Below are 13,627 nucleotides of genomic sequence, written 5' to 3' on the forward strand. Positions count from 1 at the left end.
AAGAATTTAAATGAGCACAAGTAAAATTACCAAACCGAAAACTGAAATAAAAATTAAATAAACTAAATAGAATTATTAAAATACCATAACAAATAATAGAAATGACAAAAGCACAATACACAACTACAACTTAAACTAAAATAAGAATGAAAAATGAACAAAAATAAACGCTAATTTAAAATATTACTCAATAGTATATAAACGATAACACTCATTGAAATTGCTCACTATGGTAATTTTATGAAGCTTTTTGTCATTTTTTTTAGTGTGACAGCCCTTGGTCACCATTCACTTTTATGATATGAAAAAGACCAGAGTAAACCTCTTTTTGTGATCGACGTAATAAAACTATATGGCTCGCAACAATATGAGGGTGAATAAATCCATTTAAGACACCTCAGTGCATCTCTCTCAGACACTCACTGCTTGTGTGAACTCAGTATCATAATGCTAAAATAAGCGGACAGGTCTAGAGTAGAGGAAAAACACTCACAGGTGGTGGCATTTGTCCCAAACCTCTGAAGGACACAAGTTTAAGCCAGTGAAAAATACGTCTTGGCACAAACAGATGCTGCAGTCACAAACTCTTCCGTACTTTTTCTGAAAGAGTGGACGACAGTTGAGAGAGGAGAGAGAGAGAGAGAGGGAGGGTGAGGAGTGTTTGACCACGCGTTAAGAATAAGAAAGAGCGAATGAGAGATCGCTGGTGATAAAGTAGTATTCATGGTGCTTAGAGAGGAAGAGGGCGTGTGCTTTATCTCTGGACTCAGGGCACTATCGGCTCGGGGTTGTACCGCAGTCACTGCTTTACAAAGTGATAGAAGGAGAAGAAGAAGGTCACAGCCAAAATATTATCAGTCCAGGAAAGATAAACCATGGAGTAATTACGCTCACAAAGCCACAGCCATGACCGATCACTGTCGTTACCCTCTCTGCTAGTCAGGCTGTATCAGGGGAATTCATTCCTCTTTAGCTATGGTGACCACTGATTATAGAGCCACTCTATCTAGACGCTTTCAATAAGAGTTATTTATACAAATATACAGTGCTTATCATGTCCGTGTTCTCTGAAAACGACAAGGATAAGATCCTGAGGGACTTCCAGAATCCAGATCCAGACAGACAAGCAAGGACTGGCCAACAAATCAGACTTTGTGATCTACAAAAAAGCAAGGGATTCAAGGAGAACACAATACATCTGCAGGTGAAAGGGTGTCTAATCAAACTCTACAGTATTTTGGTCCAGGTTCAATTGTTCATTGGTAAAAGATTTGGTTGAATTAAACCGATGCCAACATGGAAAGGGTGCCTGACATGCCCACATCCTCAAGAATCATGAACAAAACTACGCAAGGTCAAATATTACAGATTAATACATTAAATATGGCTTCAACTTGCATATTGTTCAGCCTATGATGATACAGTATTACTACATTTCAATGTGCAATTTTGATGTACTTTACTAAGATAAACATGATATAACATTTATGATAAACATATTGGTATTTAGATCACTATACTTGACATCCAATTTAAAATGCAGGTCTAAAAACCAGTTGAAAACCATTGTCCTGTTTTTCAATGATACAGCACCGTTTCCTGCACAGCTGAATCTACAGCACATGGTTAGAAATTATATTTGATCAGAGTTATGAGTTTGCAGTATGCATCGAATGTAAAGATAAAATACCGATATAAAGACACACAGCTTATTTCCATTGCGTAGTATATGTGCAAACAAAAAGCCTTTGGCATATGAGTGTTGTGCAAAGAACAGACACAAATTCAGTAACTTTTTCAATTCAAATCTATATATTAGCGTATATACAGTGCAAATATGGTTTGTCAAAAGACATTTCACTGCGGGTCTGGTATAAAACAAAACAAAATTCCAAATTCACACACTTTGCATGGCTGCACTAGGACTCCATCTCTCTTTCTCACAAATACACACAGCACAAGCCGTTTAGCTATTTTGTTATCTGGCTGTTATTTTTTTGTGTTCCTGTGTGACTAATAAATGCTTATTACACAGGTAAGCTCTGTTCCTCACAGCAGAGTCAATGAAATCATAAAATACCTCATACCCATATTCAATTTACCAGACAACAATACTAAGAACAGGCCTGAGCACACGAACATGCATATACGCAAACACAAAAACATTAGAGATGCTAAAGAAGTTACAGGTAAATTCGGCGCATACACAACTATGAATAAAACATCTCTTTATTTACATGATGTATTGCTTAAGTGCTGCAGAATTCACAGTGCTGCATTAAACTAATACCCAAGAGGGCAACACTCTTTTGCTCTCGCTACCCAAAAACTGTGCCGTTGTAAAAATCTAATGGAAAGACCCATCTGAATATAAATTGTGTTTGCATGGAATTGGAGATTTTCAGAGAGGGCCGGTCCAATTCTGCCTATTGCCATCCTTGCATTGCAGAATCGGGACCGCGGATGTTGTGGCAGTGGGGGATTGTGGGACGGTGCTATTTAAATGACTTGTCCCCGTTCCCACTTACTTCATTTAACACACACTTAGGCCCGCACCAAGAACAGCAGCTGTCAACTGGTATTATGGAAATGACTCTTTCGTCTGAGCCTACAATTTAGAGTGAACTTAGTGGCGCCTGTAGCCAAGCAGAAAGTGAAGAGAACGCTAGGCAGAAGTTTCGATTTGCAAATGGAGGTGTGGGTCAGGCAGAGAGTGTGTTATTACAGAGCTTGGAGAGGATGGCAAGGCTGTTTCACTGGATCTTAATGCTGGAGGCTAAAGAGCAGCTGTAGATGCTAATTCCTACGCTGGGGTTTGCTGGGAACTGGTGGAATGCACAAAACAGAAGACACACACACACACTAGAATGCGTCTCAATTCACACCACTAGCACTACGGGCAAATGTGGCAAAAGTTTTTGACTTGCATGAGTGATTCTTCTACAAACTATTTTACATTTATATTAAAACATTAACATTTTACATCTCATGTGCCCTGGAATAAAGATCTCAAACTGTACACGCATTTACCATATAAATACAAAATTTAAAAAAATAATATTCGATGAAAACAAACTTTTATGTTAGACGCAATTAATCGCGATTAATCGATTTGACATGTAACATTTAAACAGTTCTTAAACTTGGGTTAAAACTAAATTAGCAAAAATAAAACTGAATAAACATCATGTTAAAGATATTTTGGATGTGATTCAACTAAACTAAGACTATCCAGTGGTGAAAATGTCAGTCATACACAAACACACTCACATATTCACCTGTTTAGCATTGTTGACGCACTGTAGGTATTGAGAGGCGATGTTGGAGCACAGCAGAGTTTTTCCAGCATTTTCTCTGTAGCACTTCAGAATCTGCCCCTGAAGGTCAGTGCACACTGGACTAATTTCATATCGCCTGTGAGAGCGAGAGAGAGCCAAAAGGTAAAAGAAGGGAAGAAGGAGAGAGAAACAGTCAGAGGACAGACAAATTTAGCAAATGAATGTGGTCATTCATCATAGTTACATTTTCCATTTTTAATAAACTAATCCTGTAGCAGTGACAAAGTGCTGTTAAATGATGTTCTTGCTGTGTTTTCACAAGTAAACATCAGATCAATCACTGGTCAATAGCAGAATTGATTTGTGCAGAATTAGTTTGCAGGATAATTGCATGTTGAATCACAGTGCAGGAGGTCTGCTTCAAGACGTACATCAGCTGTAGAGGCCGTAGACATCCTGAACCACACACATTTAACCTAAATCAACACACTATACTACACTATACCCTTAATAAACTATTTTTCCTACTTTATTAATCATTTTTGACTTGACGACCTTCCTAATTGTCAGATATAGTTAACTTCTGGTGACAGTTTTACCTCTTGAGCATGGCTAAGTAAAGCCACACAATCACCCACCCGTCCAGACAATAGAAAGCAGTATTATTCAGTGCAGCTTATGTCTCCGATGTGTAGATTCTCCGGTGGCGGGATGGTCCCTCACTGACACACTAGTGCTGTGTTGAAAAAATCGATTCACCAATTCTGAATCGATTTTCATATTAATTTCTAAAGATCGATCCGTAACTCAGAGGATCGATTTAATAACAGACCTACATTTTCCCCATAAACACACTGAGACATGGCGACCGGCAGCGCTGCGGTCTCTCTGAATCCACCATAGACAGTATATAAGACTTGTTGACCAGAAATGAGGAAAGAGCCGTTCACATATTGCGTTTTTTGCACGTGCAAATTCGTTTTCCAGCCGCGCGGCCCGCGCCTCTGTTCATGGTTGCATAGCAACGACAGACGCAACGGGAAAGCACGCGCTTGTGGAGAGGAGAAAGCGGTGCAAACTGCGCTCTCCATGATGACGAGGAAGTATCATCAAAAAATTTATTGATTTCTAGCCCTTGCATTAGCTTTACTACTAGATATATTCATTGAGATGAGAAATAAAAAGCTGCGCTGTACAGCTATGATCGGCTGTTCGGCCGAGCTTTCCATGTTGTTACGGAAAGGCCGCTGGTTTTTGTCACATGACCTGTTGAGATGCATTGAAGTGCTTCTCACTGAATTTGCACGCGTATAAAACGCGATATGTGAACGGCCCCTAAAGTGGTATCGTGTGCGGTTGTATCTAGTTTAAAAGGCCTTTTAAATATGAACGCAGTTTTGGATTAAATAAAAGGACAGTCAAGTCAAACAAAACACGTTTTATCTCCTGTTTAGTTGGTAACACTACATTAAGACACCATTCATTAATATTACTTAATGCCTTATCTAACATCAACACATTGAGTGAACAATATATTTTTACAACATTAATGTATGTTGGTGAATGTTATTTAATACAAACACTTGATTGTTCATGAACAGTTAAAACTTTTGAAAATTTTATATTTTAAGAATATAAGATCGGATCGGATCGAATCGAATCGGTTAATGATAATCGATTCAAGATCTTGAGAATCGGAATCGAATCGATTCTTGAAATTTGAATCGATACCCAGCACTATGACACACACACACCTGCATCTAAACCCCTCCAGCTGTCCCATGTGTCTGAGCCCAACAGTCTAGTCTGCACTGATATGGACACTTTGGCAAATAAATTCTACATTGTACTGTATGAATGATATTAGAATGCAATATCAATCTACATTGAGAAAATGAAACTAAAAACCTTGCAACAGATATTTATTTTACTGAGGAATCTTTTTTCATATTTCTCATCTACATTTCACAACTGAAGGCCTATATATATATATAAAAAATACATACCAACTTTCTTTAACAGCTAAATGTAAAATACACGCTACCAATCAAAAGTTTGTGCAAAATACAGTAAAACAGTAATATTGTGAAATATTATTACAATGTTTTCCATCTTAATATATTTTAAAATTTAATTTATTCCTGTGATGCAAAGCTGAATTTTCAGCATCATTACTTTCTTTTGCTGCTTAATATTTTTTGTGGAAATCGTGATACAAAACCATGACAAACATTTTTGACTGGTTGTGTATCTTCCACAAACATGACTAGTAAGATTAACCAAATTGGATTCCAACAAACAGTTATTACATGCTTACTGCTACTTGTTTATTTATTCATATAAATAAAAGTAACCATAAAACTTGTAAGAAACCTTCAGTCTTTTCTATTTCCCTTCCTCTCAATGATAGAGATTTCCACATTTTAATGTAGTAACAATATCTCTATGCAACTGCAATTATATTTTGGCAGAAACTACCATGGTGATATATTTAGCAAGCAACTTGTGCACTCAACTCAAGAGCTCTTTTTCCAAATGTATTTGCAAAATACCCCAGAATATCCAAAGTTTGACCCAGACAGCATTGAGTTTCATGCTGGATTTTACAAAACGTTGCAGATTGCTATCAACAACTTGTCTATCGCTCAAGGTCACAAAAAAACAGTGAATTTCCAACCAAATATCGGAAGATACAGAGGATAGAGCGGGTCACACTGGGCATATTGACGAAGACCACCCGATTCCCATGAAATCTGAGGCCCAACGTGTCCGAAACCGAAACATCACCTCTGTCCCCGGAGGATTAGAACACACACACAGAACTCTTCATTTGACAGGGGTGACCTTTGGGACAGCAAAAGGCAAAGCAAGGATTGGGCGGGAGGGAGATGTTATCCTGCTCTATTCAAGGAGGCGCTCTTTTTAGATCAGACGCGGTTTAATCCGCGCCGTCATTCATATTAGCTGCTCTGAAGGGCAGATGAATGAAGGAGTGAATGGACGCCCGCTGTCAGTCACCACCCCAACTCTTTGGGTCCCGGAAGGACTGGGGATTCACCCGTTCTCTTTTCTTATCCTTCGTTTTTTCTCTATCTCTCTGTCCTTTCCTCAATCCGTCCACTCAAATACACACAGCTGCTGTCTATCACACATCAACCCCCTTCTTGACAAAAATGGTGGAAACTATGCACTAAAGGTACTTTACTGGTGATGGAAAAGTATATAATTTTAAGTATGTAACGAAACAGTGTGGCAGTACTGGGACATACCACCATGTATATATATAAAAATAAAAAAACTCTGTATGATAGTCTCCTTTTGTCCATTTATACCTTAAGTCCATCGAGTCATACACTCTCTTTGAGTTGTGAACAATATTAGCCTAAAAAGCATAATACAGAACTAGATATTTGATGTATCGCACTATGCATGTAATCATAAGAGACAGCTCTTAACCTTAATTTAATGAATTACATAATTATAAATTAAATGTAAATATACTCTACCATTTAAAACTTTGGGGTCAGTGGGATTAAAAAAAAAAAAACATTTAGCAAGGACACATTCATTTATTAAATGTGACAACATAAATGATAATCTTTACTATCAAAAAAAAATATTACAAATAAATGCTGTTGCTTTGACATTTCTATTCATCAAATCATGCTGAAAAAAAACAACTGTTTTTCATCATTGATAATAATAATAATGAATATTTTACCAAAATATGAGGACATAATATTAGCACATTAGCTTTGCTGTTCAAACACGTCATCTGAGGTTTAAACTCAATGCCAATGGCATTATGGGTAAAATATCCACACATCAATACAGCTGAATGGCACCTTCACCATCTCTCTTTCTATCTCCCATTCTCTCCCCTCACAACCCACAGATCGGGCGTCAAAAAGCAGGACAGCTCTATGATATCATAGGCGTGTATATATTTATTTATGTCCGCGTGTAAATCCCTCCATCCCGCTGAAATGGTTTTTGGAAGAAAAGTAGTAGATGTGGGTCATAAATCACAGCGAGCAGGCGCTCGGACGACTGTGACACCGAGGGCTGAGAGAGACACACAGATATGAGATGCTTTATCACAGGAGGAGCGAGAAAGAGAGAGCTTCTGAATGAAAGACAGGGAAAAGAGGAGAAAGGACAGAAAGAGACTGTGCTCTAAATTATCCCATGGTTCTGCAACCTTCCTTTTAACCTACACTAGCACACGAAGGACTTCCTATAGGTGTGCCGGTCTGTAGGGGATTTACTAGGCAAAAACAACATTCGGGCTCAGTAGCGCAGGGAGAAACGGCGGACGAAAGGCACAAAGACGCCCTTCCTACTGCATTTCGCTGGTTAAAATACCAGCACACATTTCTCAAACAGTCTTAATTCTCTCAAATCAAGACTAATGTAATATCGGCCGCCCGGCGCTGCGTATTTAAGTCCGGTGTTTTACAGTCGGCTCGGATGAACTGAGACGTCTCTCTCTTAACAGACATGTGACTATCCGTCATCATTATGAGCACTCGCAGTCTAGCGGGGTGAAGAGGTTAAGCGTCCACTTCTGAAAAAAACACATGTATGTTCATTTAGGAGCTGACGGCGTGTGTGACAGGCAGACAGAAATCAAAACAAATGAAGCAGTTACGAAGAAAAATGATAAGCACTCATTTTCGTCGTTTTTAAAACACGATCCATCAGTTGCGAGAGGGAAGCGGAGACGCCACGGGCTCCGAAACGAACTCGCATCGTCCCATTACCTGTCGGGTTGGAAAGAAAGAGGAGAATTGGGGGGGAGGTCAGATAGCAGGGTGAGAAAGGCAAGGGAAGACAAAACGCAACGATGAAGGAGTAGGAGGAATGATTTATAGGTAAAGATGCAACGGAGCTAAGAGTGGTCCAGAATGCAGTCTGGAGACACACTTTCAAGATGATGAGGGTTTGATAACCTGTGACAGCACCAGTCATAACTGTGTGTGTGGAGCTCCTCTTGTTGAGTGAGAAGGCCATTTACTCCGCATTGATATTCTTTGCTGTTCAGCCGTCGACTGACCTCTTTTAAAACAGAATACTTAGCTTAAATATTATGGCTGGTCTACTGCCGTTCACTTATATTTCGCTGTAATAGCTATAATTGTGTTCTCCGAGACAGGTCAAGCTGTGCTTCAATAGGCAGTCAAACTTCATGGCCTTTTAAGAGGAGTTATTTCTTCTAAAGAGCAGACTATTATAGTCTGAGATCTCGCTGTGTATTATGGGGCTTTTCCAAGGAGACGTGAGAAATACCAACACACAGTCTCAGAAATAACCTCTATATGCAAATGAAGGTGCTAGGGACAATATCAAGATATATTGGTACTGTATTGGATATCAACTAATATTAGAACTTCAATGCTCATTTCCTATTTTTTAATTAAGATTCCATTGCTGTCTTTTAACGCTGACTGAAAGTGACATAATTTAATTGAATAATGCCATGAAATGTAATTTTTGGAAAACAATGTAGCCTATAAAATAGAAAATTATAATTTAACATTTAATAATACTTACAATTTATTATTAAATAAAATAAATTCACATATAGCATTCAAAACATCTGATTTTACGAAGTAGTTTTATTTTTTATTTATGAATAAAACTATAATATCAGATTTATTTTTAGAAAATGTAAAAATGAAAAAAAAAAAAAAAATACTATAACACTAAATTCAGGTGTTTCAACCTATACTTGGACTGTTTCTCAATTCCAAGAACGTAAAGAACGGTCTCCAGGTCTTTACCACTTTATTAAAATGAATCAAAACAAAAATGACACGTTTACTTTCACGAGGCGTCATTATTTGTGAGCTTGCAGCAGGAATCTTTTAAGTGAGAGCGAGAGGTTTAAAGCGTACAGGCTTCCGTACATCGTCCTCCCGCAGCATCCTCTGGAATTCCTAACGGTTTGATTCTCTCAAGTCTGCATTCGATGCATCCTCAATATCACATCCGGGTACTTTCATGCGTCCTCTACTTGTGTTCTTGAGTACAGGAAATTAAACTTCGATGGTTGATGATGACGTAGTACGAGCACACAAGGACGCAAGATCACTTAAGAACACATTGAGAAATGGCTTCAGTTTAACTATTCATGAAAAGCAGACTGATATTGATGTGAAAATGTGGTGTAGTGCATTGGAAGACTAATTCCAACAAGTGCACTTTGACCTAAACAGGACACGTTAATGGGCGACTAAACTGGGTGAGCAGAGACATTTAAACCCATTTAGAGAACAGAAGATAGCAGAACATAGGGAGAGGTCAACACTGTGAAACTGCTTCGATGTGACACAGTTCGGAAACACCCTGGGGACACAAGACAAACACACAGAGTGCATGCTTAAACACAGCATCACAGGATGAGGCAAAGGTCAGCACTGACAGGTGGCTGAAGACAACATCCCATTCTTCCAGTCAAGCATTATCTGTAATTCAACCAGCATCCACGGCCGCGTAGCTCAACAGGCTGTGTGTGTGCATAAATGTGTGGAAGAGCTGTTTCATATGTGTGTGTGAGCAGACAAGCAATGAATGCACGCATTTTTACATGCATTCTTCAGCATCCTCTGATCAACATGCTTCATTATTTCTAATTCCAACCTTCTCCTCACCTTTTACCCTAAACCCTAACCTCTACTTTTAACTGTCTAACCTCAAACTGAACATCTTCACTTAACCTAAACCCTAACCTTTAACTCTAAATCCTAAACATTACTTGCACCTATTTTCCAAGTCTAAATTCCCAACCTTAAACCATAACCATATCAGAAAACCATTGGATGACAGAAATGTCATTCCAAATCACTAAACGTTCAGTTCACAATGTCATCACTGTATTGCTTGGTTTCTCAAAGGTGTTTTGAGTTCTGTTTGGCCTAGAAGCGGTTATGAACGTCACTACTATGTTGACATCCAATCCGTTTCTATTAAAGCTGCATGATTCTCCCATGATTCTGAACGGACAACTAAACAAAATAACGCAATTTACTAGCTGTTCTGACAAAATGTTCATTGCTGCAATCTATTTTAAATGATTACTTAATCTGAACGAATTATTTAAAAAATAAATGGTTTGAATAAATTATTCACTGACTTCACTTGTTTCATTACTGGATGAATCAGAATTTAACAAATCTTTCGAATGAATGATTCAATGACAAATACTTTTTTGAACAGTTGCTTGTCGCCACCTACTGGTGTAATGATACAGTCGTTATTTAAAGTGTCAAGTTTCTTTCAAAAGGTGATTCAATATTTTGATCGCTACCTTAGAGATCAGCATTTATATCTGGATTATAAACTTTTATCCCAGTACTTCTGTGAAAATCTCAATTATTGTAATCGTGTGAGTGTTTGAATTGAGAAAATGATTTACGACGAGATGATTTTAATGATTAATCGTGCAGCTCTAGTTTCTATAACATTTTATTCCCCTAAAATATATATATTTAATATAAATATATAATATCAAAGCCTGACAATAACAGATGTTTTTCACTCATCATATTAAATTGTCCATGTACATGGTCAGAGAAATACATAGGATTTTTAGAAAACTTCTCCATTGTTTGTGTTGTTTATCTAGTCGCTCCACACTTGCATAAATAGAACATTTCTCAACTTGCCATGTTGCTAGACACAATCTGTCATCAACGGCTGCTGACGCTTATGTCTCAGGAAGTCACCAATAAGGATAGGCCTAACCCTACAACAAAGGGTGTCGATCAAGGAACAAGGTTAATCGTGTAAATCAAATGGATGTTATTATACAGATGTAAAGGCATTGCAAAAAACACTACAACACCCCTTTGTTATTCATGGAATAAGGTACATTAAAATAAATCATGTTAAATCAAATAGGCATTTTATTCTACAGATGTACAAACATACCAAAGCAATTAGACCATTTCACCTCAGACTGATTTTTTTAGAAGTCAAACCCACAAGCACATCCAAAGCTTTCAGCTACTGAGAGAATAAAGACGTCGAAGAGACGATCATTTACAACTTCAAGTAAAAGATTATCATATCAAACTCATGTTAATTCCATCAATTATGCAGATTTGGACCTCCATCTCCAGGGCAGTTTCAACTTTCAGGAAATCAAAAGGCTCAGACAAAATATACTTAATTCTTTTTACTCAACCCAATTCCTGATAGGATCTTATCGCCTGTTTTCCCTTTAGAGGGCAGATATGGTTGGAATATCCATTTGGGAAAAGCAATACAGATAGACTTGTTTCTAATGTACAACCTAAACACACACACATACACACACACACCTGTGGCCCAGCATTCATATAATACAGAGACTTTTATGTTTCTTTTCTTCTTTCTCACGCACATGCAGTTAAACCTCATTATTCTCGCAGTCAGTAAAGCTGCGTCTTTCCTCGTGAAACATCAGACCTGGAAGACATTTCATTATATACAAAAAAGCCTTCTCACACACGCTTTTCCCTCCACCCCGTAATCCAATCACAGCGCTGCTAATGCACCTCTCTAATGCAATCAGCCAATCACAGCATCCACTGCGGGCCCGCTGGTCACATGACACCCCAGTCCAGGCCTGTGCGAAGAACCATGTCAGGCTAATGCTATTTTAATGCATTTCTTAATGCAATTTAGCATTAGCTGCGCAACCTCCCCCCTCCCGACTCCGATCCTGCCCCACTGGACACCACAAATCAATTTCTGACATTTCTAAAGAGACGATGATCCCTGTGTTGGCACTGAGGAAGAGGGATAATGACAGCCTAATGCGATTTGTGAGCGCAGGCTAGTCCTGAAACAGGCTGGCCTTCATTCACTTCCCCTTTACCAACATGCATTACTATTGGGGCTAATAGGCCACATTAAGACATATGGAGCCAAAATGTCCTATAATTGTAGGGCTCTTCAGTTACATGTTTCCAGCTACAGTAGCCTAATGGCCAAGATTTCACATTCATGACAAGACTTTATCGAAGTTTGTCAGAATAGATGATGGAAACATCTTTAGTGTGTTTCCGGATGGAGTAGTGAAGCATGATTGCATGTTTTTTTGTAGATTCAAAGGGATAGTTTGACCATTTACTCACCCTAGCGTGTTTCTTTTTAAACCCGTAGGACTTTGCTTCTACCGTAAAACACAAAAGGAGTCATTTTATAGCAAGATATTCTCCATATAAAGGAGACGAAAAAGATTTTCAGTTAATAACACCTTAAATTTTGCTCCGTTCAAGGCTTTCGCGTGGCTTCAGAAAAATATATCACATGATTCATATGTGCTACTTTTAATAATGGTGACCCTGGTCTTCATTGGCTTTAGTTGTATGGAAGTGAGCAGCTTTGACATTCTCTAAACAAAGATGTTTAAAAAAAAATATGAGAGCGAGTAAATAATGTTAGAATTCTCATTTTTAAAATGAAACCTATACCATACCTAACTACAGCCTTGTGTAAATGGGACCTGACAGAGATGCTAGAACAAATGCTCATTGTGAAACATGTAATGCAGCCAAGGAGCTACCCAGCATTAGTGTGTGCTCACATTTAGCATACATGCATCTTACTTGCACAATGTATTGTGTCTGAAAAGGCAGGATATACGCCACATTAATGTTGGACTTTAAGCTGATGAACGTAGTGTGTAACTCACTTGAACTTGGCGTTGACCTCGTCTGCTGCCTTGTGATAGTTTTCATTGGACACCTTGTAGAACTGGCCACTCTGAGGAAGAGAGGGAGTGAAAATATGTGTCAAAATAAAATATTTACAGAAAATCACTGCTTTTCAGAATTAAAATCTATGCCTGTGTGTGTATTCCTAATCCATTTGCTGTCTCCTGCAGTATGAATAGATGAAGGGGAACATTTATAGACATAAAAAGCTCCCAATAACACAAATGTTCAAAACAGCAGCAGGTCCAACCCAACTGAGTCTCCACCTTTCTGTGCTTCCAGTACAACAGAAGGACAAAAAAATTGATTGAAATATAATTTTACGCATTTTTTTGTTGTCTGGCGTGCAGCACAAAGAGTTCTGCTGGCTTTTAGATTTCAAAGACGGGAGGAAATCAAAGAAAAAGTGTCAACAAAGATGAAAAGGTCATCACACTAACAGATGATGGCAATCTAAAAACTTATGAGGATCTTGGTGAAGTGTGTCAAGAGTAGGTGGGTAAAAATGAATGTCCTTACAACCTGGAATGGACCTTGATAAACCGTTCAGGTCGGCGATTCGAAAAGATAACTGACATTTCCAAGAAAAAGGGCCGGATGTCAGATGGACGACTGAATTTGAGGATGTGACAACAGAAACTTGCT

General features: G+C 38.3%; 1 protein-coding gene across 6 annotated transcripts in view; it reads right to left on the reverse strand.

The window, feature by feature from the left end:
• The window catches only part of chchd3a (coiled-coil-helix-coiled-coil-helix domain containing 3a), a 62,030-nt gene that overhangs the window by 1,567 nt on the left and 46,836 nt on the right, over nt 1-13,627 (reverse strand). For all 6 annotated transcript variants that reach the window (XM_079622847.1, XM_079622849.1, XM_079622848.1 and 3 more), the window contains 2 exons: nt 12,961-13,031; nt 3,279-3,414 (listed from right to left, as the gene is read on the reverse strand). In XM_079622847.1, coding sequence (XP_079478973.1) covers nt 3,279-3,414; nt 12,961-13,031 — 207 coding nt within the window. The remainder of the gene's footprint in view (nt 1-3,278; nt 3,415-12,960; nt 13,032-13,627) is intronic.

Source organism: Phoxinus phoxinus (assembly GCF_949152265.1).
Source record: "Phoxinus phoxinus genome assembly, chromosome: 9".
Classification (NCBI taxonomy): Eukaryota; Metazoa; Chordata; class Actinopteri; order Cypriniformes; family Leuciscidae; genus Phoxinus; species Phoxinus phoxinus.